The sequence below is a fragment of the Chiloscyllium punctatum genome, chromosome 22 (genome assembly GCF_047496795.1).
Source record: "Chiloscyllium punctatum isolate Juve2018m chromosome 22, sChiPun1.3, whole genome shotgun sequence".
In the NCBI taxonomy this organism is placed as follows: domain Eukaryota; kingdom Metazoa; phylum Chordata; class Chondrichthyes; order Orectolobiformes; family Hemiscylliidae; genus Chiloscyllium; species Chiloscyllium punctatum.
This window is the reverse complement of record NC_092760.1, coordinates 26,162,185-26,187,849: the sequence shown is the minus strand read 5'-3', so window position 1 is coordinate 26,187,849 and position 25,665 is coordinate 26,162,185. Positions and strand designations below refer to the sequence as shown.

At 45.4% G+C, this 25,665-nt stretch overlaps 1 protein-coding gene and 1 long non-coding RNA gene across 3 annotated transcripts in view; both read left to right on the top strand.

Moving 5' to 3' along the window:
* The window catches only part of LOC140493468 (uncharacterized), a 724,813-nt gene that overhangs the window by 174,594 nt on the left and 524,554 nt on the right, over positions 1 to 25,665 (top strand). The window lies entirely within an intron of this gene.
* pex16 (peroxisomal biogenesis factor 16) overlaps positions 1 to 25,665 on the top strand; it is a 30,149-nt gene that overhangs the window by 3,731 nt on the left and 753 nt on the right. Inside the window, exons 2-9 of one of the 2 annotated variants that reach the window (XM_072591923.1) lie at positions 4,469 to 4,504; positions 6,639 to 6,715; positions 12,374 to 12,507; positions 18,747 to 18,856; positions 19,302 to 19,394; positions 23,773 to 23,922; positions 24,311 to 24,383; positions 24,853 to 24,972. In XM_072591923.1, coding sequence (XP_072448024.1) covers positions 4,469 to 4,504; positions 6,639 to 6,715; positions 12,374 to 12,507; positions 18,747 to 18,856; positions 19,302 to 19,394; positions 23,773 to 23,922; positions 24,311 to 24,383; positions 24,853 to 24,972 — 793 coding nt within the window. The remainder of the gene's footprint in view (positions 1 to 4,468; positions 4,505 to 6,638; positions 6,716 to 12,373; positions 12,508 to 18,746; positions 18,857 to 19,301; positions 19,395 to 23,772; positions 23,923 to 24,310; positions 24,384 to 24,852; positions 24,973 to 25,665) is intronic. The other variant, XM_072591924.1, reaches the window with a different exon arrangement.

Genomic DNA, 25,665 nt, shown 5'->3' with positions numbered 1-25,665 from the left:
CTAGCCCATCACTTGTCCCGGTTCGTTACCAAGTACCAAATCCAATATGGCCTCCCCTCTGGTTGAACAATCTACATACTGAGTTAGAAAAGCTTCCTGGACACACTGCAGAAACACCGCCCCGTCCAATCTACTTGATCTAAAGAGCTTCCAGTCAATATTTGGGAAGTTGAAATCGCCCATCACTTACTACCCTGTGGCTTCTGCACCTTTCCAAAATCTGTTTCCCAATCTGTTTCTCCACATCTCTGCTGCTATTGGGGGGTCTATAGTAAACACCCAACAAGGTGACTGCTCCTTTCCTATTGGGTGTTAACAGTAAAGATTAAGCCCTCTGCTGTTACACAATGAACGTTCATCACTTTAACTGGCTTCACACAATGAATAATTTTCAGCTTGTTAAACTGACCTTACATACTGAATGCTTCCAATATTGTTAAATGGCTCTACATAATGAATTCCTTTCCACCTTGCTGACCCCTTACCCTTGTGTCCAGCACCCCATTGTTAACTGCAAGATCTTATCTGATCTTAGTCATGCTGGGCTGAACTCTTGTTTCACAAAACTCAAAACTTAACTCTTTCCCTACACACATTCTCAGTCAAAAGCCCTCCCAAATAAGACATGATCTCAATAGTTCAGTGAGAGGGGGAGGAATTGTTCCCCTTACTCTGCCTGTGATCTCCTATCTTACAGCAGAGTAGGTGAGTGGGGCTATGTTTAGGTGTTCTCTCCCAAAACTGATTCAGATACTGTCCTCCCTTTATTAGCTCCGCTCCTAATGACCTTGATATACTCTGAACAACTTTTAAAATGCAACATACTCTTTAGAAATTTTTGTCATTCGCCCTCTTCTGGAAGGACTGTACCATCACAGTTGTATAATTTTACATTACACAGGGAGGTCATTCAACCCAGTTTGTCTTTACCAGCTCCCATAAGAGTTACTCTGCTAAATCTGTTCTCTAGCTGTATCTCTGTAGCCATCTTAATTCATCACTTTCAAAGATATATCCCTTTTGAAACTACCTATGAAATCCACCTCCACTACTCACCCAGACAATGCATTCCAAATCCTAACCATTCTCTGAATAAAAACTCTCATTCTGGTATCATTCTTGTAAATCTCCCTTTAAGTCTAGCCAGGGTTCCAGAACTGATCACAACACTCCAAATGTGATTTGATCAATGATTTGTAAATGTATGACATCAAACAAAGGACAGTACAGCACAGGGACAGGCCCTTTGGCCCTCCGAGCCTGTGCTGACACATTTTGCTCTTCCGTACTAAAACTGTCTTCACTTACAGGATCTATATCGCTCTATTCCCTTCCTATTCACATATTCAAAAGGCCCCTAAATGATTGCTGCTATTGTGTCTGCTGTCCATCTCTTCCTCTAGCAGCACATTCCAGGCACTTTGTGTCAAAGATGTGCCTCGCATTTTTAAACTCCCCCTGTACCTTGAATCTGTGTCCCCTAATAATTGACCCATTCACCCTGGGAAAAAGCCTCTTACTTTCCACTCTATCCATGCCTTTCACAATCTTCTAAACTTCTTCAGGTTACTCCCTCAACATCCTGCAGTCTAGTGAAAACAAACCCAATCTATCCAACCTTTCTTCATAGCTAAAATCCCCCATACCATGCAATGTCCTGGTAAACCTTTTCTGTACCTTGCCCAAACATTCATATCCTTCTGGCAGTGTGGTGGCCAGAACAGTAAGTAATATTGGAAGTATGGGATAACTAAAATTCTATAAAGCTGCAGCAAAACTTATCTATCCTTAGGCAAAAGTGAGGACTGCAGATGCTGGAGATCAGAGTCAAGAATAGAATGGCGCTGGAAAAGCACAGCAAACCTGGCAGCATTGGAGGAGCAGGAAAATCAACGAAACATTGATTTTCCTACTTCTCGGATGCTGCCTGGCTTGCTGTGCTTTTCCAGCGCTATTCTAAGCTTGTCTATCCTTATACTCAATGCCCCTTCTAATGAAGACAAGCACGCCATAGGCCTTTTTTCACTACGTTTTCTATCTGCAGTGCCACCTTCTGTGATCTGTGGACCTGCACGTTCAGATCTCTCTGTATATCAATACTCCTAAAGTCTCTGCCACTCACTGTATAATTTCCAGCTGTACTTGACCTTCCAAAATGCATCACCTCACATTTGTCCAGATTAAACTCTACCTGCCACCAACTGATCTATATCCTGCTATATCCTCTGACAATTCTCCTCACTATCCACAATTCCATCAATCTTTGTATCGTCTGCAAACGTACGAATTTGACCAGCCATGTTTTCCTCCAAATCATTTATGTAGACCACAGATAGCAGAGGTCCCAGCACTGATCTCTGTGGAAGACCACTAGTTGCTGCCCTGCATTCCAAAAAGCATCCTTCCATTGCTGCCCTGTATCTTCTATGACTAAGCTAGTTCTGTATCCATTTTGCCAGCTCACCCCTGAGACCATGTGACTTCACCTTTGTACCAGTCTGCCATGAAGGACCTTGTCAATGTAGACAGCATAAATGACTTTTACCTCCTCAATCATTGTCACATCCTTAAAAAACTCGACCAATTTAGTGAAGTGTGACCTCCCCATACAAAGCCATTCTGTCTATTTTAAGTCCATATAGATCTTGTCCCTGAGAATCTTTTCCAATAATTTCCCGATCACCAATGTGAGGATCACTGGCCTATAATCATTTCCTTGCTTTTATACTCAGTGCCTCTGTTTATGAACCCTTCTTAACAACTGGTTCAACTTGTCTGGCCACCCTCAGGGAATTATGCATGTGAACCCCAAGGTCCCTCTGCTCCTGTACTCTCTTTAAGGTTGTCCCATTGAGCTTGCATTGTTTCTCTATGTTTCTTCTACCAAAATGCATTACCGTACATTTGAAATTTATTGTCCAGACTAGACCAGAAATTTATTGTATTCACAGCATCCAACGAGCAACGAAATCGACGTTTCGGGCAAAAGCCCTTCATCAGGAATAAAGGCAGTGAGCCTGAAGCATGGAGAGATAAGCTAGAGGAGGGTGGGGGTGGGGAGAAAGCGAGAGAATGGGATTGAGAAATGTATCAGCAATGATTGAATGGTGGAGCAGACTCGATAGGCTGAATAGCCTAATTTCTGCTCCTATGTCTTATGGTCTTGTGGTCTTATAACCTGTTAGAAGTTTGCAAAATGATAAGAAGCATGGATAGAATAGGTAGCAGAGTCTTTTTTTTTCCCCAGGGTAAAAATGTCAATTGCTAAGATAATGTAAAAGGGGGTAAGTTTAATGGAGATATGAGAGGCAAGTTTATTATACAATGAGTGATAAATGCCTGGAGCGTGCTGCCAGAGGTGCTGGTGAAGGCAGTGAATACAATAGCAACATTTAAGAGGCATTTTGACAGACATATGAATAAGCAGGGGATAGATGAATACATACTGCATAGAGACAAAAGGCTTTTACTTCAGCAAAGCATTATGCCTTGGCGCAGTCTTGGTGGGCTGAAGGGCCTGTTCCCTGATTCCTGATGAAGGGCTTTTACCCGAAATGTTGATTCTCCTGCTCCTCAGATGCTGCCTGACCTGCTGTGCTTTTCCAGCACCACACTGTCTCGACCCTGCTGTCCTGTTCTTTGTCTTACAGTTCTTCACACAGTGAGTGGTTAAGATCTACAGTGCACTGCCTGAGATTGTAGTGGAGGCGGGTCTAAATGAACCATTCAAGTGGGAATTCGAAGGTTATCTGAAAAGGAAGAATGAGCAAGGTTACACAGAGCAGACAGGAGAATGACCCCATGTAGAATGACCACCTTCTTGCACAGGGACGGCATATATATCATGAGCCAGATGGCCTCTTGCACTGTAACCAGTCTCTAATCATTAGCTCTTATTGTTCTGCCTGTAAGGGACTTGGCAAACTTTTTGCTTTTTCCTTGCCTGCTTCTCTCAACTCTTGAAAACTGCTTTGTCTTTTGCAGCAGTTTGTCGGTCTGGTTCTTTATCTATTTGAAGCCTTCTATTCTTTTGACAACATTGTAAATTCCTTTTAACTCTTTAGCTACTGTTGGGCTATTTTAGTTGCAGAATTTTCTGGAAGTGAATTAATATTTGTTGAGAATTACACGTTTTAAAAAATGTTTACTATTGATTATCCACTAGCATTTTGACTGAATCTCCCCAGCCAGCACCCCCTCTGAATCTCCCAAACTGACTTTGTTTCAGCTTCAGACCTAGTTTCAAACTTTGCAACATCACGTTTAAACATAATGTGACATTGTGTCAGATTCCGATCACCTTTTCTTAAATGTTCCTTTTCAGTGCACAATTCTGCATTTCAATTCCCTGCTCTCCCTTGTCGTGAATCTTGATCTGACCTTGGCAGGAACTCTGGGAAACAGGAAACATTGCTGAGTTCAGTCAATGGCAAGATTAAAGTGACAGAGTCTCTCCTCTCTTTTACAGGGCGGTTTGCAGATTCTCATGAACTCTCTGAGCTTGGTATGTATAAAGAAGTGGAACCGGGAGTGGGTGTAAGGGAGTGCAGTATTTACAGTAGTATTGAGAAGTTTAATTACAATCCGTAGAAACATCACAGCTGAACTATATCTATACTGACGACAGTCTGCTAGTCACAGACAGAAGGAGTATACAGGCATAAAATGCAGAAACAAAATGTGAAATTGCGCTGTTACTAGACCAGAAATGGTAACTCTGCTTTCTCTCCACAGATGCTGCCAGAATGCTGAGTTTTTCAAGCAATTTCTGATGTTGTTTCTGATTTCCAGCATCCATAGTTCTTTGTTTTTTATTGTTAAGTATAAAATGCAGTTGCTGATCACAGACAGGAGGAGTGTACAGGTATTGAGTGCAGTCTGTTGCTCACAGGTGGAAAGCGTGTAAAAGTTTTGAGCACAGTCTGCTGATTACAGGTAGAAGAAGTCTACAGATATTGGGTGCAAAGTCTCGATTAGAGGGGTGCTGGAAAAGCCTGAAGGGCTTTTGCCCAAAATGTCGATTTTCCTGCTCCTCGGATGCTGCCTGATCTGCTGTGCTCTTCCAGCACCACTCAAATCTAGATTTACAAATTACTTACATTGTGGAAACAGGCTCTTCAACCCAACAAGGCCACACCGACCCGCCGAAGCGCAACCCACCCAGACCCATTCCCCTACATTTACCCCTTCACCTAACACTACGGGCAATTTAGCATGGCCAATTCACCTGACCTGCACATTTTTGGACTGTGGGAGGAAACCGGAGCACCCGGAGGAAACCCACGCAGACACAGGGAGAATGTACAAACTCCACACAGACAGTCGCCTGAGGCGGGAATTGAACTCTGATTCCAGCATCAGCAGTCCTCAGTTTTGTTAGATATTGAGTGCAGTCTGCTGATCACAGGCAGACAATGAACAGCTGCTGAGGACGGTATGCTGATCATAGACAGACAAGGTGTACACGTACTGTGTATAGTTTGTTGAACACAGACAAGCAGGCTATACAGATACTGAGGGCAGTTTTAGATTAGATTAGATTACTTACAGTGTGGAAACAGGCCCTTCGGCCCAACAAGTCCACACCGACCCGCCGAAGCGCAACCCACCCATACCCCTACATCTACCCCTTACCTAACACTACGGGCAATTTAGCATGGCCAATTCACCTAACCTGCACATCTTTTGGAGTGTGGGAGGAAACTGGAGCACCCGGAGAAAACCCACGCAGACACGGGGAGAATGTGCAAACTCCACACAGAGAATCGCCTGAGGCGGGAATTGAACCCAGGTCTCTGGCGCTGTGAGGCAGCAGTGCTAGCCACCGTGCCGCCCACAAAGTTTGCTTAACACACAAGTTGTATGAGGGAACTAAGGACGTTCTGCTGACAACAAGCAGACATGGTGTCCCTAAACTGTGAATGGTCTGCTAAACTCAGCTACATTGAGGACAGTCTGCGGATCACGACGGACAAGGCCTATAGGTAGTTAGTGCAGTCTGCTGATCACAGATAGGCTGGGTGCATAGGTACTGAGGACAGTCTGCTGATCACAGACAGGCTGGGTGCATAGGTACTGAGGACAGTCTGCTGATCACAGCTATACAGCTTGTCTCTTTATTGAGGACAGTATGCTGATCACATACAGATGAGGTGCCCAGGTATTGAGAACGTTCTACTGGCCTGTGATTGGGGATTAACTTCTGACAATTCCTGATCCCTGCTAAACATACCCTTTGTTTCTTGGACAAGGGGCTGCATGAGAGATTCAAGTAGATAGACTCGGGAATTCCATGAGGTAGTGTGAATTAATGCCTGCTCTAGGCACTGACTGGAAGTGGTAGGGGTTGAGGTGCATTGTAATATGGTTGTTTGTGTAAAGGAACTCAGCAGGCCTGAAACCAAATGGAAAGGATATAGTGCGGTGTTGCATGGCAGTGTACTCAGACCGCAATACCTTGTTGTTCACATTGAAAAGTGTATAGGGCAGGACTTGCCGATTGTATTGTTGAAGTGGTGATTGGATGATTGTTTATCAACTAGGAGAAAGTGAGGATTGCAGAACAGTTGTTTACAGTTCAGTTTTTGCTTGTTCTGTCTGGTGTCATTATTTCACATGGGTTTCTCTCCACTCGACAGTGTACTCTGCATCCAATTTGCTGGTGCTGGTCAATGATGGAATCCTCAGGAAAGGTGTTGCTCCAACACCGCTGGTGGTAAGTACTACTTCAGGAGGGGACATTTGACCACTGTCATGCAGGACGAAAGCCAAAACACAAACACCAGTCTCTTCTCATGCATGGCTATTGTTAAAAATATCCTGATATTTAGGATTTAAACACTGGCTATCTCCCACCTAGATATATTTTATTCTGTTTATAAACCACACTGAACATTCCCATTCGATTTCAAGTTTGGAAGTCACTCCCAGATAATTGGTATTCTATATATACATGCGCAAAGCATCTCAATTAGATTCCAGTCTGTAACTCACTCCTGGGTATCTCTTATCCTACGTTTAGCCATGTGAATCCTTCTATTAGATGGACACAAAATAGTGCAGATACAGGAATTGTAAAACAATTACAGGAGAACCTCTAAGTCTGGCTGCATTTACATTTCAAGTCCAAAGCTGAAAGGGATTGGAAAATGATGGTTCCATACATTTGACAGAGGCTGTGGGGAAGTGAGGGGAGTATATGATGCGGTGCTCAGTGCAAAAGACAAACTGGTTGTTAATTGTGGTGGAAGAGAAGTAGAGATGTAAAGTAGTTGTAGATTAAGGTGTGAAAGGGGTAAATGTGCACTGACTGCTGTGAGAAAGTAAGCAAGTCACTAATAAGATAGGGTATTGGGGCACGGAGGAGAAGAATGCAGAAAAATAGAAGACAAATGCCATGAGATCAGGCTCTGAAGTGGTGAAATTCAAGTGACAAATCCATAAGGTTATAAAGTGCTTAAGTAGGAAATGAAGTGGTGTTCCTTGAGCTTGTGTTTTGTTTTGTTGACATTTGGCAGCCGGCCCAGGACAAAAATATTAGCATAAGAGCAATTGGAAGGCCAGGGTCATTCCTGCACATGTCATGCAAGTGTTCCACACAGTTCTCACGCAGTTGCGTTTGATCTCATCAAAGTAGGCTAGATTGAAGGAAATGCTGCTTCACTTGGAGTTGTGTTTGAGACCTTGGACAGTGAGGAGGGAGGAGGTGATAGGCAAGTGTTACACCTGAGATTGCATGGGAAGGTGTCCTGAGGGGACTGAGGAAATGTTAGGAATGATGCGGGAGTGGACTGGGGGTTTTGTAGGGAACAGTCCCTCAGAATGCTAACAGGGGAAGGTGCATTTCCTGGTGGCATCCTGCTGGAAGGGGTGGAAATAATGGAGGATGATCCTCTGAATGCTAAGACTAGTGGGGTGGAAAGTGAGGACAAGAGGAACCTAGTGGGAGATATGGTTCTGGGAGAGGAAATAAGATATCAGAGCAGAAGCATGGGAGATGGTTCAGATACAGCTGGAGACACTAACAATCACAACGGAGGGAAGTCCTCGGCTGAAGGAAAAGGAGGTAATGTCAGAGGCACCCCAAGTAGATCATCAGATCATCAGATCATCAGCGAAAGGGAAGTTGGTGTCAGAATGGTGTCCTGCAGAAGACAGGGTGTGAGGAAGTGTAGTCATGGTAACAGTGAGAGTCAGTGTATTTATAATGAAACAAAAGCAGACATTGCTGGAAAAGCTCAGCAGGTCTGGCAGCATCTGTGCAGAGAAATCAGAGTTAACGAATCAGGTCCAGCAGTTCTGAGGAAAGGTCACTGGACCTGAAATGTTAACTCTGATTTCCCTTCACAGATGCTGCCAGACCTGCTGAGCTTTTCCAGCAACTTTTTTTTTGTTTCTGATTTACGGTGTCTGCAGTTCTTTTGGTTTTTATTTAGCATTTGTAATTAGTACTGGTTGACAGCCTATCTTCAGATCAAGGAAGGAAAGGAAAGAGCCAAAGATGGACCAAGTGGAGGTGAGAGAAGGATGGAAATTAAAAGCAATACTGATGAATTTTTTTCAAATCTGGACGAGGGAAGATGGTGGCACTGATGACATCCATCAATGTACTGGAGAAAGTGGATTGCAACAACAAATAGTCCACATGTGGATGCGAGTGGCTTTGGACACTGTCCTTTGGGAGAAAGTGAGATGCGTTAAAGGAGAATTTGTTCAAGGTGAAAACCAGCTGAGTTAGGTGAAGGTGAAGGCGGATGATGGTCAATGGGGACTGTTGGGCCTCTTTTTAAGGAGGACGCAGACAGCTTTCAGACGATCGTGGTGGGGATGAGCATGAAGAGGTAGCTTGGGCCAGAAAATCAGAAATTGTGGAACTGCTGTCAAGTCTCAGCAGGATCAGAAATATAAGTAGGGAGAGACTGAATGGGGTTGGGGGGGCGGGGGAGGAGGAGGATGTTGAGTCAGGTTGGGATGAAATGAATTCAGTGAGACAGGAACAGGCTGAAATGATGGTCTTCCATGGCAATCTCATTTATGGATTTTGGGAAGGCAGTTGAAGTGGGTTGTGTAGAAGGTATGGACAGGAGATCTGTAGAGGAGATGTTGTCAGTGTAAGTCCTGGAAACAACAGCTTGATGTTCAATGTTGAGGTCATGGTTGTTGGGGTGGAAGGAATAGGAAGATGTGTCTGAGAGTTGGTGCTCAGCCTCTGCTGGGTAGGGGTTGGCATGTCTGACTCTTATCAGCACGTTTGAGACCAAGACCGGGCTTGGCCTTGAGAGAACAAAGTGTTCAGAGGAAAACAAATTTGATGGGGGAGGGAAGCAGAGTTCAGCCCCTTAAGAATCGGATATATTTCAATGAGATCACCCTCATTCTTCCAAACTCCAATGAGGAGTCCTAACCTGCTTAACCTTTGTTCTTAAGACAATCCCTCCATACTGGGGATCATCCTGGTGAACTTACCCTGAACTGCCTCGAATTAAGTAATACATTTTCTTCAATAAGGGGATCAAGCCTGTTCTCAGTACTCCAGATTTAGTCTCACCAGTGCTTTGAATAATTGCAATAAGACATCCCCACCCCACCCCACATACTCCAACCCCCTTGAAATAAGGGCCCACATTCCATTAGCCTTCCTAATTACCTGCGGCACCTGTTTAGATTTCCTACAGTATGGACACAGGCCCTTCGGCCCAACAAGTCCACCCCCCACCCCCGAAGGGTAACCCACCCAGACTCATTCCTCTATCGTATATTTACCCCTGACTAATACAGCTCACACTATGGGCAATTTAACATGGCCAATTCACCTGGATTGTGGGAGAAAACTGGAGGAAACCCACGCAGACACAGGGAGAATGCACAAACTCCACACAGACAGTCACCTGAGGCAGGCATCGAACCCGGGTCCCTGGCGCTATAAGACAGCAGTGCTAACCACTGAGCCACTGTGTGCTAACTTCCTGTGTTTTGTATACAGGAACCCCTTTTTGCAGTTTTTCTCTTTTGATAAAATAGTCTGTTCTTTTATTTTCCCTTTCAAAATGAACAACTTCAAATTTTGCCAAATTATACTTCATTTACCAATTTTTAGCCTATCAATATTTCTGTAAACTGTTTATATCCCTCTTGCAACTTGTCTTTCCACTTATTTTTGTGTTGTCTACAAATTTGGCTACAGTACATCTGCTTCATTCCTCCAAGACAATGAAATATAAGTCCCACTACTGATGTTTATGAAATCCCGCTGAATACTCGTTGCCAACCTGAAAAGGAATCCCTTATCCCCAATTGCTGTTTCCTGCCCATTAGCCAATTCTCTATGCCAGTATCCTACTCCAACACCATTGGCTCTTAAGTCTTAACCTTATTGAGGTACCTTCTCAAATACCTTCTAGAAGTCCAAATACAAAACATCTACTGATTTGCTACTGTCTACTTTGGTTGAGACTTCCTCAAAAAAACTCAACTAAGTTAGAAACAAACGATTTTACTTTCAGTGAGCTGTGCTGCCCCTGTTTGATTAGATTATGATTTTCCAAATATGTTGCTATTTCTTACTTAATAATTGATTCCAACATTTTTTCTAACACAGATGTCACATTGGCAGTTTTCCAATCCTTCAGTACTTGTTCAGAATGCAAGGATTTTGGAAAATTATAACCAGTGAATCCACGATCTCTACAGCAACCTCTTTTAGGATGCAAGCCGTGAGACCTTTAGCTCCATTCGTTCTCAGCATCACAGAAGGCCTTTCTCATACTCTTCATGGGATTCACTCCGATGTTTAAGTTATTGCCATCTCAGTAAATCACCTTTGTCTTGAGCTACTGTTTCTGTTCGACTGCAGTGTTCCAATGTCTCTACTTAACTTTCACTCCAATTAATAACACTTTTGTCTCTTGCACTGGCTATCCACACTATCTGCTTCTCTTCTGCCTCTGTCAAAAGTTCGAAAGCCACCATCTTCCAACTGTTTTGGATTTGAAGAAGAGTCATACAGGACCTAATGCATCAGCTTTGCTTCCCTCTCCACAGCTACTGCTTGGCCTGCTGACTTTCACCACATTTTCTGCCTTTAATTAGATTCCGGTCTGTAACTTATTCCTGGATATAATTTACTCCCTATATTAACTGCCACAACCCATTAGTTAGATTCCAGTCACTCATGCCAGAGGTCTATTATTCTATATATGAACCACCCAAACATCTCAACTGGATTCTGGACTGTAACTCACTCCCATGTATCTGTTATTCAATATATTAAAAACCCCTGAACCCGCCCATTAGGTTCACATAAATTAGGGGCAGCACTGTGGCCTCAGTGATTAACACTGCTGCCTCACAGCTCCAGAGACCCGGGTTCGATTCCACCCTTGGGCGACTGTCTGTGTGGAGTTTGCACATTGTCCCTGTGTGTGGTTTCTTTCGGGTGCTCTGGTTTCCTCCCACAATCCAAAGATGTGCAGATTAGGTTAGTTGGCCATGCTAAATTACCCATAGCGTTCAGGGATGTGCAGGCTAGGTGCATTAGTCATGTAGGGCAATAGGGTAGGGAAATGGACCTGGGTGGGTTACTCTTCAAAGCGTCAGTGTCATCTTGTTGGGCCTAAGGGCCTGTTTCACAACTGTAGGGATTCCATCTATAAAAGGACATATATATCTGTCTGCACTGACTTGTGTTCAGGGACGATATCTGTGTCTCCACTTTCCCCTTCAGTGGAGAAACAGGCCTTTTGGCCCAACAAGTCCACACCAACCCTTCAAAGAGTATTCCCCCCAGACCCATTCCCCTGACTAATGCACCTAAATTACATTTCACTGAACACTACAGACAACTTAGTTCAGCCAATTCACCTCATCTGGACATCTTTGGACTGTGGGAGGAAACCAGAGCACCCGGAGAAAACCCAGAAAGACACTGGGAGAATGTGCAAACTTCACAGTCACCCGAGGCTGGAATCGAACCCGGGTCCCTGGCACTGTGAGGCAGCAGTGCTCACCACTGAGTCACCGTGCCACCACACTCACTCGTGTTCAGGGACAGTGTCTGTGCCACACCGACTGATGCTGAGGGACCGATCTGTTTCTGCACTGACTGGTGCTCAGGGACTGTGCCTGCACTGACTGGTGTTCAGGGTCTGTATCAGTGTCTGCACTGATTGGCACTTAGGGACTGTGTCTATGTTTGCATTGACCGGTCTTCAAGAACTGTGTCTGTGCCTACACTGACCAGAGTTCGGAGACTCTGCCCGTGCCTGTGCCTACACTGACCAGAGTTCGGAGACTCTGCCTGTGTCTGAAAATACCTAGTGCTTGGAGATTATGTCTGTGTTTGTGTGCATTCACTGCCTTTTTATTTCCACCCCAGTCTGGCACTCAACAGCGGTTGATGACGTGGTTGACAGTTTTGGAACATTTAGAGGTTTTCACTGAGATGTGCTCGGCCAAGTTCTGGGGCGAGAAGTGTCGTTGGCTGGTGATTATTCTCATCCAATTAGCCAAGTAAGTGTCCTGCCCCGAATTTCAGTTGGATCCTTGTCTGCTGTCCCTACTCCCAGCTCACTTCCTGACACCACCTGTAAAAACAAGGAGACCTTGGACTGCAGGTTCATAGCTCCTTGAAAGTGGAGTCGCAGGTAGATAGGATAGTGAAGAAGGCTTGCTTTCCTTTATTGGTCAGAGTATTGAGTACAGGAGTTGGAAGGTCATGTTGCAGCTGTACAGGTCATTGGTTAGGCCACTGTTGAAATATTGTGTGCAATTCTAGTCTCTTTCCTATCGGAAAAATGTTGTGAAACTTGAAAGGGTTCAGAAAAAATTTACAAGGATGTTACCAGGGTTGGAGGATTTGAGCTAAAAGGAAAACAGGCTGGGGCTGTTTTCTCTGGAGTGTCGGAGGCTGAGGGGTGACAATATAGAGGTTTACAAAATTATGAGGGGCATGGATAGGATAAATAGACAAAGTCTTTTCCCTGGGGTGGGGGAGTCCAGAACTAGAGGGCATAGGTTTAGGGTGAGAGGGTAAAGATGTAAAAGAGACCTAAGGGGAAACATTTTCAAGCAGAGGGTGTTACGTGTCTGAAATGAGCTGCCAGAGGAAGTGGTGGAGGCTGGTACAATTGTAACATTTAGAAGGCATTTGGATGGGTATTTGAATAGGAACAGTTTGGACGGATGTGGGCCGGGTGAAGGCAGGTGGGACTAGATTGGATTGGGATATCTGGTCGGCATGGACGGGTTGGACAGAAGGGTCTGTTTCCATGCTGTACATCTCTGACTCTGGAAACCTGGCATTTTGCTAGACCAGCTGTGGTTGGCCTGTTAACCCTTTTACCTCTGTGACCTAGAGGGCTGCTCTGAACAAGCCATACCCCAGCACTCAGTTCCAGTGTGTTCCTGCTCCCTTTCCCTCCTGCATCCAATCCTACATGCAATGTTCTGCCCCTCAACCTGATCAGATGATGAAGAGAAACCCCTGTCTAAAATGTCAGCTTCCTTAATGGACCACCTCTGAGATTTGATCATCTTCTCAGCACAGGCACAGGTTCTCTCTAATGAAGATGTAGTTACTTGATATCAGTTACAGCTCTTCAACAGCCAATTATCGGGTCATTTTTGAGTACAAAGAAGGGGAATTTTATTGTGTGCTGGCCCTGAGAGAAATTTTGGAGACATGTTGTCAAGTATTTGTATAGGTACAAAGTTAATGGGGAGCATCTAGTTAAAAAATAAAGATGGCAAGGTTCTACAGTCCTTGAAGGCAAAAGTGAGGACTGCAGATGCTGGAGATTAGAGTCACGAGTGTGGTGCTGGAAAAGCACAGCAGGTCAGGCAGCATCTGAGGAGCTGGAGAATCGACGTTTCGGGCAAAAGCCTGATGAAGGGCTTTTGTCCGAAACGTCAATTTTCCTGCTCCTTGGATGCTGCCTGACCTGCTGTGCTTTTCCAGCACCACACCCGCAACTATGCAGTTCTTGTATATGGTTATCACCTGAAATGGCATTTGCTTAATTGACGTCTTGTATCCTCAGTTGTAGCAAATATTAAAGTTCACAGGGTTACAATCGTGATGGTGTGGAAGGAGGTCATTCAGTCCATTGTGTCTGCATCTACTCTGAATACTTGAACTTTCTGGCAATTTCTTGCTTTTGCCCCATAGACATGTGTATTATTTTGAATTAATTAGTCATCCAGTGCCTTCTTGAATGCCTCAATTAAGCCATGTCTCGGGGCGTGTACTCTGTAATTTCCCCAGCTGCAGTGTCGAACTCTGAGGTTTGTATATAGCAGTGGCTGAGGAAACTGGATGTGAATGTGTCAGCATGCTACATGGAATGTGCAGACTCTGTATGGCTGTATGGCTGTATCTCAAAGAGAATGTCAGTCTCCACCATATTACCAAGCAGTGCATTTCAGACTCTAATGATTGACTGACTGTGAAAAAGCATTTTTTCTCACCTTGCATTTGTTTCTTTTGCAAAGCACTTTAAATCTGTGACCTCTGGTTTTCAATCCTTTGTGACAGGAGTGTTTCCCCCTATCTATTCTGTCCAGACCTCCTCTAGGCACCTTCACCCTCACCTTCATCAAAGTGTATCTTCGTCGAGTGTCACTGCTTTCTCTTCATCCTGACCATGCCCCTCAATCCAGTCTCCCTTAAACCTTTTTCTCCAAAGAAAATAACCTGAATTTATCCAGTCTCTTTACATTGCTGAGATGATCCATCCCAGACAGCATCCTGGTGAATCTCCTCAGCAACCCTCCAGTTCAGTCAAATCCTTCCAGGAGTCTAATGACCAGAACTGCACATAATGTTCCAGCTGTGGCCTAACCAAAGTTCTGTACAGCTCATACGTAACCACCCTGCTCATACAGTCTATGTTTCAACTGTAAAGACAAGTGTCTTACATACCATCTTAACTATCCTATTATCCTGTCCTGCCACCTTCAAGGATCTGCGGATAAGTACCTCAAGATCCCTGTATTGTTCTGAGCTTCCTCGTGTCTTGTTCATCAAGTATTCCCTTGTCTTGTTCCTTCTTCCAATGTGAATGCCCTCACACTTAGCGTTTTAAATTCCATCTGCCCATCTGACCAATCTGTTTATATCTTCCTGTACTCTAATACCTTCCTTTGCATTGTCAACCATCCAGGCAATGTTTCTGTCATCTACAAACTAACTAATCATCCTTCCCACATTCTTATTGACATTATTTATGCATATCACAAACAATTAAGGACCCAGGACTGATCCCTGTGGGATGTCACTGCATGCCAGGCTCCAGTCACACAAGCAACCTTCTACCAGCATTCTCTGTCTCCTGTCACTAAGCCAGTTTTGGATCCACATTGCCAAGTTACCCTCAATTCCATGTGTTTTTATCTTCATAATCAGTTTCCCCTGTAGAATCTTGTCAAAGACCTTGCTGAAATCAATCTAAGCTACATCAACTACCCTTTCCTCATCCAATTACTTGGTCACCTCCTTGAAAAATTCCAGCAGATTTGTTAGGCATGACCTCCCTCTAACAAAACCATTCTGACTATCCCTGATCAAACCTTGCCTCTCTAAATGAAGATTAATTTTCTTCTTCACTATTTTTCTCTTAAGAATTTCCCTACTAATGATGTTAGACTCACTAGTCTGTAGTTCCCTGGTCTATCTCTACCAACTTTCTTGTAAAGTGGGACCACATTAGCTGTCCTCCAGTTCTCTGGCACCTCCCCTGTGGTCTGAAACAATTTGAAAATTTGGATCAGGGCCCCTTTTACAGTATTTCCTCCACATGTCCCACAGCAGCCTAGGAAGCAACTTGTTCAAACCTACATACACCTCTATATCCTCCAAAACCTCCATTCTTCTTGTATCAATCTGCTCAAGAATGTTTTCTTGAATTCTGAACAATGAAGGAGGAGCGCTCCAAAAGCTAGTGCTTCCAATTAAAGCTGTTGGACTATAACCTGGTATTGTGAGATTTTTAACTTTATATACCTCAGTCCAACACCGGCATCTTCAATTCTTGAATTCTGTACTTTCATCATCCTCCTCCTGAGTAAAGATGGATGTGAAGTACTCCATCTCAGATTGACATGGTTCATATTAATAGGAGAAAGTGAGGACTGCAGATGCTGGAGATCAGAGTCAAAAGGTGTGGCGCTGGAAAAGCACAGCCAGTCAGAAAGCATCCTAGAAGCAGGAGAGTCTACGTTTCGAGCATAGGTTAAAGGTGCAGGGGAGAAAGTTTAAAAGAGATGTGCGAGGCACGTTTTTCACACAAATGTTGGTGAGTGGCTGGGATGTGCTGCTATCGGAGGTGGTGGAAGCAGATACAATAGCAGCATTCAAGAAGCACCTGAATGAACACATGAACAGGAAGGGAATAGAGGGTTACGGATTATGTAAGTGAAGACGGTTTTAGTGTGGGAGGGCAAAATGTGTTGATGCAAGCTTGGAGGGCCAAAGGGACTGTTCCTGTGCTGTTTTGTTCTTTGTTTTGAAGTTACCTGCTCTTTTAGGTGGATGAAAAAGAAAATTTATAAAAGATAGAAGGAGCAAATATTTCACACAGAGCATAGTTCATATGTGGAATGAACTTCCAGAGGAAGTGGTGGATATGGGTACAGTCACAACATTTAAAATAAATTTGGGTCGGTACATGGAATAAGAAATATTTGAAGGGATATGGGTCTAGTTTAGTTTGGGATTATGGTCAGCATAGACTGGTTGGACCGAAGGGTCTGTTTCCATAATGTATGACTCCATGACAGGAAAGCGCTCGACAGACTAGTCCTCTGGGAAAGGTGAACCAGCTCCCAGACCAGATGGATATTGTTGTGGATCATGTAGAACTGGTCAGGGGAGATAACAAATCCCATGCAAGAAGACAACACCTTGGTGAGGATTTTGTAATCCATGTGGAGGAAGGAGACTGGACGCCAGTTCTTAAGTAAACGAAGGTGCCCCTTTTTTGTCAGCAAGATAGTGACTTCCCTGTGTCAAAGGCACAGCTCTCCAGCAGCAAAACATTCCTCCAGGATCTGTATGTAATCGCTTTCCTAGGATGTCTCAGAATGCCCTGCAGAACTCCATGGTCAGCCTGTCCAACCTTGGGTAGTCCCTCGAGAGCCAAGTGAGGGTGCCTCTAAAGTGCCTGAGTTTCGAGCATCCTGATCCCCAGGCTAGCCTGTGGCAGGTCCTTCCACAGAACTCTGTGAGCATCCTCAAAGGATGGATCTGTTGAGAAGAGAGCCGTGTAATAGCCTGAAGTCTGGGCATTGATGCTGTCTTGATCCAAGTTGAGAGACCTGTCATGGCCAGCAACACAGGGAGCTGCTGCCTGCCTCGCTGCCTTTTCAGAAAGTAGAAGAGGGAGCAGTGGTTCAGGTCCTCGAAGTAGATCCACAACTTAACATACATGCCTCAGGTCCCAATGAATTGCAGGTCCCTCAGTGTGCCCTTCCTCTCTTCATACACTCCCTTCAAGGCCGCATCCACGTTAGGTGGCCAGCTGTGAATTACAGCAGTGTTAGCAGATAAACTGGAATTGAGGGTTTACGTACTGTTGGAAATTTGGTTGGCAATGTGGTGTCAATTGTTGACTACTGGCCAACTATTGGTGGTGAAATCATATGATTAGTTCTTGGGTAAATTGGGGCTGGGAACAAGAGAGAGAGAAGCCATCAGGTCTCCACCAGCCAGGAGTGTGCTCTCAGATCCCTGCAGGAAGCCATTTGAATCCTGAAGAAAACACTTTGTGTTTCCTTCAGCAGTTGCTGTTAGCTGTGACTTTTAATTGTTCGGTCAGAAACTCTAAAAAGTGAAACAACCACCGTTGGCATATTGTAAACCAGTGGAGCATCCAGAGCACGATGACTGAGAAGCAGTGTCCTGACCAGGGTAAGAATGATATTAACAAAGCTTTTGATGAGAACCACAGAACCGTTTTTCTGCTTTTTCCCTTAGGCCAAACATGGGTTATGGACTGTGGGTGTGTGTGTGTAAGTGTAAAAGGGGAGTTTATAATGGGATTACAGGTCTAATTATCACTGTTATATGCCACTGTTTGCCTGTAGATAGAATCTAATTACTTCTAATAAATAGTAGTTTTTGATAGGTATAGAAACCTGGTTCATGCTTTCTGTCAACCTGGATCTGAAAAGTAGGTAAATTGGGGAATCTCTTCATACTACTTATAATCCTTGACTTTTCTGACAATCCTGGGAACAGTAGAGTTTGATTTACAGTGCACTATCTCAGTGAGTCATAACAGCATGTGAAATTTGTATGGCGGTGCAGAAAGGAATACACAAAATGCTGGCTTCATACATGGGTATTTAACATGGCCTGCAGTTCATAAAGGCATAATGCAGTTCTGTAAAATATCATGCTTGTAAAATTTTTAACATGTAAACAAACCAGCTTATTTGATACTAATACGAGCTTTTAAAGAACCATTCAGTTCGAGTGTTAGTTGAGTGTGTCTGACCATTACCAAAAATAAAAGCAGGACATCACCCACACCCAAATTCCCTTTACTCCCTGTCTCTGATTCCTTCCTTCATTCCAACATCCCAATCCACACTTTCTAGTTCCTGGCCAGGCTAACCTGCCCTTTCTCTCAGCCGCAAATCTCTGTACTTTAGTTGATGGACCTATATTTTTAGTAACTGATCTCCTGACAAGAGGAGGCCTTTCTCTCTCTCTTTCTTTTTCTCCCTCTCTCTCTCTCTTTCTCTCTCAGAGCAACCCTGAGGATTCTGCTGCTGCACTGGTATAAGGCTGGAATCCAGACTTCTCCCCCAATTACACCACTGGACAGAGAGAGACACCTGCACAGGAGCTGCAGTGAAGGTGAGAGAGCAGCTCCTAGCTGTTGAGAGGAACATGGTAATACTGAGGGAGACAAACAGGCGAGTTCACGAACCCTGCAAACCCATCTCACTTCCATGGGCCACTTGCCCTCCATCTGAAATCTTTTCTCTCTGATCCTCCATGGCACTGTGCTCAGCACTACCTGCCCCCTTCCTGTTGCTCTTTTGCAAACAACCTTCCTAAGCACCCGTCCCTATTCCACCACCCCAAAGTTCTCATACCCTCTTCTCCCCTCACTCCATTGCTCTGTTCTCATCTCCCATGATCTCTCTGTGGCCTCAGCACCCACTTACCCAACTCGACATCCCACCTGCCTTTCCCTACCTCAGCCAGTTTCCCCCCCCCCCCCTCACCCGCTGCCTCCTCACCCTGCCCTCCCGCATTGTTGGACTTAACACAATCTCGTCAAACTCTCATTTCACAGACAATGTGACAGAGGCTGAAGTATCCTCACAGTCTACGTCGACTGCCTTCATAGGACAGCGTTCCAAGAGAGTAGTCAGGATGCTCAACAGTAGTGAGTGATTTTTCTTTTCCAGTTCCTAAAGTGTGTATGTGTCTGCCTTCAATCTGGTTCACTGTTACTCATCGAAATCCAATCATGGCTGATTGGGTGGGCTCTTAATTGTGCGCTGCAATGGCGGAGGGTCAGTGTCGAGGGAGCGCTGCACTGGCGGAGGGTCAGTGTCGAGGGAGCGCTGCACTGGCGGAGGGTCAGTGTCGAGGGAGCGCTGCAATGGCGGAGGGTCAGTGTCGAGGGAGCACTGCAATGGCGGAGGGTCAGTGTCGAGGGAGCGCTGCACTGGCGGAGGGTCAGTGTCAAGGGAGCACTGCAATGGCGGAGGGTCAGTGTCGAGGGAGCGCTGCACTAGCGGAGGGTCAGTGTCGAGGGAGCGCTGCACTGGCGGAGGGTCAGTGCCGAGGGAGCACTGCACTGGCGGAGGGTCAGTGTCGAGGGAGCGCTGCACTAGCGGAGGGTCAGTGTCGAGGGAGCGCTGCACTAGCGGAGGGTCAGTGTCGAGGGAGCGCTGCACTGGCGGAGGGTCAGTGTCGAGGGAGCGCTGGACTGGCAGAGGGTCAGTGCCAAGGGTGTCAGAGAGGTCTACAGCACAGTAAAAGGTCCTTTGGCCCACTGCTTCTGCACTGATCAAAAACTATTCTCATCCCATTTTCCAGCCTTTGGCCCAGAGCCTTGTATGCTTGGGCATCACAAGTGCACATCTAAATACTTCTTAAATGTTAGGATTCCTGCATCTCCTGCCCTGAGACGCAGAGAGTTCCAGATTCCCACCATCCTTTGGGTGAATTATTTTTTCTCATCTCTAAACCTCTGCCCCTTACCTTCAATCTATGGGCATTGATCCCTCCATCAAGGGGAGAAGGTTTTTCCTGTTTACCCTGTCTGTGCCCCTCATAATTTTCGACATCTCAATCATGTCCCATCTCTGTCTCCTTTTGTTCATGGGAAAACAACTCCAATCTATCCAATCTCTCTTTGTAACTGAAAGTCTCTAGCCCAAGAAGCATCCTCTCTGCACCCCCTCCAATGCTATCACATTTCTCCTAAAATGTGGACTCCAGAAATGCACACAGTGCTCCAGCTGTGGCCTCACCAATATTTTATACAATTCCAGCATAACCTCCCTGCTCATAAATTCTATGCCTCAACTATTAAAGGCAACTATCCTGTATGCCTTCTTGACAATTTCATCCACCAAGCTCTGTATGCTACCCAGTTTCTGACTGTTCATCATGTATTCCCTTGCCTTGTTTGTCCTGTCCAAATGCACTATTTTTCCAGATTGAATCCTATTTGCTACTGATCACTGCATCTGACCAGCTCATCTATTTCCTCTTGTTAGTCTAAGGCGATCCTTCTCATTATTTACCGCTCATCAATTTTTGAATAGTCTCTGAACTTATTGACCGAATGTCCTCCATTCAACCTTAAATCATTAATATAAGCCACAAACAACAAGGGCCCCAACACTGATCCTTATGTGACTCCACTGGACTCAGACTTCTAGTTGAATAATACCCCTCTGCTCAACCAATTGTGTTTCCAGGTTGTCAAATTTCCTTGGATCCCATGGGCTGACCCATGCGGGACCTTGTAAAAAGCCTTGCTGAAGTCCAAGTAGGTGATAGCAAAAGGATTGTCCTCATCCACATGCCTGGTCATCTCTTCAAAAAAGCTCAATCAAGTTGATCAGACACGAGCATCCCCCCCCCCCCCTCACAGAAACCATTTCTGCTGTTGGTTTTATTTATTCAGTTTTGTGTGATGTGGGTGTCGCTAGCTGGCCAGCATTTATTACGTGTCCCTGATTGCCCTGGAGAAAGAGGTAGTGAGCAATTGGTACAACTGGCTGGCTCTCTAGGCTATTTCAGAGGGCAACTGAGAGTCAACCACATTGCCGTGGGTCTGAAATCACACATAGGCCAGACCAAGTCAGGATGGCAGATTTCATTCCCTGATGGACATGACTGAACCAGATGGGTTTTTCCCGACAATCGACAATGATTTCATGGTCATCAGTAGATTCTTAGTTCCAGATTTTTGTTTTGTATTGAATTCAAATTCCACAATCTCCCCTGGCAAGATTTGGAGCTGGGTCCCTGGAACATTGCCTGTGTCCCTGGATGAATAGTTTAGCAATAATACCACTAAGCCACCACCTTCCCCTATACTAGCTCTCCAAATATTGATTCATTCTATTCCTCAGAATTTCTTCCTATTTTCTCACAACACAGTTACACAGCCTGTAGTTTCCTCGTTTATTCCTTGCTCCCTTTTTGAATAATGGCTGTCCTCCAGTCCTTTGGTACCGCTACTGTGGCCAGAGGAGAGTGAACATTTTCGCAAACATCTCTGCTATTTCCTCCCTGTCTCACTCAACAGCCTGGGACACATTTCATCTAGCCCTGGAGACGTAACTCGTTTTGAGGTTGCCAAACCACTCACAACCTCCTCTCTGTCAATGCAAATATCTTTAATTGTATCACAGACCTTCTCACTGATTTCTATACCCATATCATCCCTTTCACTCGTGAACACCAACTCAAATTATTCATATAGAATCCTGTTTACATTCACTAGTTCTATGCACAGATTACCATTATGGACCTTCATGGGTCCTGTTCTTTCCCTCGTTATCCTTTTACCCTTAATGTACCTGTAAAATAATTTCATTTTCCTTTACTTTACCGCTAGTATCCTTTCATATACCCTTTCAGCTTTCCTGATCTCCCTTTTGAGTTCTCCCTTGCACATTTTATACTCTCCTATGGCTCCTGCTGTTTTGAGCCCTCAGTATCTGCCATAAAGCTCCCATTCTCTCTTAGTCCAATGCTGTATATCCCTTGTTATCCATGGTTTGCAGGATTTGCTTGTCTCACCTTTTTGGAACATGTTGACCGTGTACTCTTCATATTTCCTTCTGAAATGCATCCCACAATTCTAAGACATTTGTCTAAAAATATCTGCTCATGGTTCACTCTGGCCAAATCATATTTGATCTTATTAAAATCAGCCTTCGCCCACTTGAGTACTTTGATTTCAACCCATCCTTCTCTGTTTCCATAACAATCTTGAATTTGATGGAGTTATGACCATTGTCTGCAAAATACTCTCAATCACTTACCCGACTTTGTTACCTAAAGTTAAGTCCAGTACTGCCCCCTCTCAGAAGATTATAGAGTCGTATAACATAGAAACAGGCCCTTGGTGAACTACACAAATCCCATTTACCTGCACTTGGTCTATAGCCTACAATGCCAAAGATGTGCAGGTCGGGTGAATTGGCCATGCTAAATTGCCCGTAGTGTTAGGTAAGGGGTAGATGTAGATGTAGGTGTAGGTGTAGGTGTAGGGGTATGGGTGGGTTACGCTTCGGCGGGGCGGTGTGGACTTGTTGGGCCGAAGGGCCTGTTTCCACACTGTAAGTAATCTAATCTAATCTAATCTAATCTAATGCCCTGGCATTTTAAGTGCCTGTTCACTTGCTGCTTAAATGTTGCAAGAGTATCTACCTCCACCACCCTCTCAGACAGCTATTTTTACTATCTCCGGGTGAAGATATCTTCCCTCAGATTACCTCCTAACCCTCAGGTCTTGGACACATCTGCCATGGAGAAAATAATTCTCATGATCTAACTTGTCTATGACTCCCATAAATCTGTATACCTCAATCACACTCCCCCTCAGCTTCTTTTGCTCCAGGGAAAACAAATCCAGCCCATCCAGTCTCTGGTAACTGAGACTTTCCATCTGGGAAACCTCCTGGTGAATCTCTTGTGTACCCCGTCCAGTGCAATCATGTCCTTCCACTAGTTTGGTGACATTCCACATTGACTATTGCATTTACGGCCTATGCAATGTTTTATAAAATTGTAGCAATACTTGGCTAATGAAGGCAAGCATTCTTCACCACTCTTGCTGAGCAGACACCTTTGAAGATCTATGGACATGTACACCAAGGTGCTTTTGTTCCCCAGTACTCCCTAGGGACCGACAAGTTATTTTATAAATCCTTCCCATGTTCAATTTCCAAAAATGCATCACCTCGCACTTACCAGGATTAACTTCCATATGCCATTGCTTGGCCCAATTTACCAGCTGATCAATGTCAGACTGTAGCCTGAGACCATCCTCTTCGCTATCAACAACTACTGTGCTAGTGCTGCCTTGCCAGAGGGTCAGTGTAGCAGGTAAACATTTTTCAGGACCCCAGGATCTTTATGGTTTTCTGTGCAGATCGTACCTCTGGAAGGTGTCTCCTCCAGCAGTGCAACTCTCCCCGTCTACCTGAGTGGCACTCACCCATTGGTGTTTGGCGTTAGAGATGTTTGTGCAGTCTCTATTGGACAAGGTAACATTGAGATTGTTCTTTCAGCTCCAGCCCTGCAGCTCCGTCACTGGGGGAGTCCTCAAGAGGAACAGAGACAATGGATCTCACAGGCAGGAGCCCAGCACCCTCCAACTATCCTCACCCAGCAGGAAATACTGGCCGAGTCACTGTACATCACCCGCCCACTGGTGCACTGTATCCTACACTAAAGAGCCAGAAGGCTGTTCAACCTTGGTGTTTACACTGCAGTCTCTTCACCTCCTCGATACTTACATTGGAACAGGAGTAGGTCGTTTATTTCCCCTGGCACAGGAACAGGAGGTGGCCATTCAGAATCTGGAGGCTGTTACTAAAGAACAGCTGGAGGTATATTTATGCAAGGATTAGGAGGAGGTGGTTCAGCGCCCCAGGCTTGATATACAGGAAGAGGTAGGAGCCATCAGCCTCTCAGATCTGTCACGTAGCCACAGGAAAGGCGTTTCATATTCTTCATGATCATATATGAACAGGCTATTCCTCACTTCTCCCAGACCTGAGTATAAATAAGCCAGAATGAGTTACCTTCCTTATCCCAAGCTCCCAGTGCTGGCATTAGGAATATGGGGACAGAAATCCTGGAAGCCATGGCTCCTTTCTGGCATTGTGGATATTGCAAGGTGAGTGGTAGGCATAGGATATAAAGTCAACATGCAAACTGTGTGAGTGGAGTTGATGTATATTGCACTGAGCTGTGACCCAGGGTCAGGGTTATACTGTCACCAGCATACTGACCTGTTAAACAGAATGAGAGCTTTATTGACACCAGTACACAAACCTGTTAACCGGAATCTGAGTTAGACTGACACCAACACACTGACCTGTATATCAGAACGAGAGTTTTACTGACACCAGTGCACCGACCTGTTAACTGGGATCAGAGCTACACTGACCTGTTGATCGGAATGAGAGTTATACTGACACCAGCACACACACCTGTTAGCTGGGGTCAGAGCTGTACTGACACCAAGACACTATCCTGTTGACTGGGATGAGAGTTATACTGACACTAGCATACTGGCCTGTTGACCAGGGTCAGAGTTATACTGACTTATTGTTATGCATCTATAACTGGTGTATTTCCCACAGCTTGAGTTTGATGCGGGATCCCAAGGATATGAGACAGACTGAACGTGCCGAACTGCGTCGAAGGACCTTTCTGTTACTGTACTACTTACTGCGATCTCCATTCTACGACCGTTACTCAGAGTGAGTCATCACTTTCTGTGTTAGGGCTGTGGTGTGGAGCTGGGCCCCTCTTTGCAGGGCACTGGAGAAGGTTTTCACTTTACTGGGTTCCTCTTGAGCCCTGTTTACCAAGAACAGCATTCCATCTGGAGCCCTGTCTACAGGACACTGGGTGGGATCTTTCCTGCTACCTTTCTGTTTATTTGAGGGCTTTCTGTCTTCAGTTTCCTAATCCTTATGTATGTTTCCTCCTCCTTGTCTTCCAATTTGTCTTGTCATCCAAAGTTCTTGGATCTTGCCACCCTTATCTGGTGGGGTGGGGGGGGGGGGGGGGGGTGGGGGGGGGGGGGTGGTGGGGGGGTGGGGGGGGGGGGGGGGGGGTGGGGGGGTGGGGTGGGGGGGTGGGGGTGGGGGGGTGGGGGGGTGGGGGTGGGGGTGGGGGGGGGGGGGGGGGGGGGGGGTTTAGGCGGTAACTGAACTCTGTCCACAGGACTGTGGGGATGGGGGAGGGAGGGGGTAACTGAACCCCTGTCCACAGGACTCTGGGGTGGTGGGGTAACTGAACCCCTGTCCACAGGACTCTGGGGTGGGGGGGGTAACTGAACCCCTGTCCACAGGACTCTGGGGTGGGAGTGGGGTGGTGGGGTAACTGAACCCCTGTCCACAGGACTCTGGGGTGGGGGGGGTAACTGAACCCCTGTCCACAGGACTCTG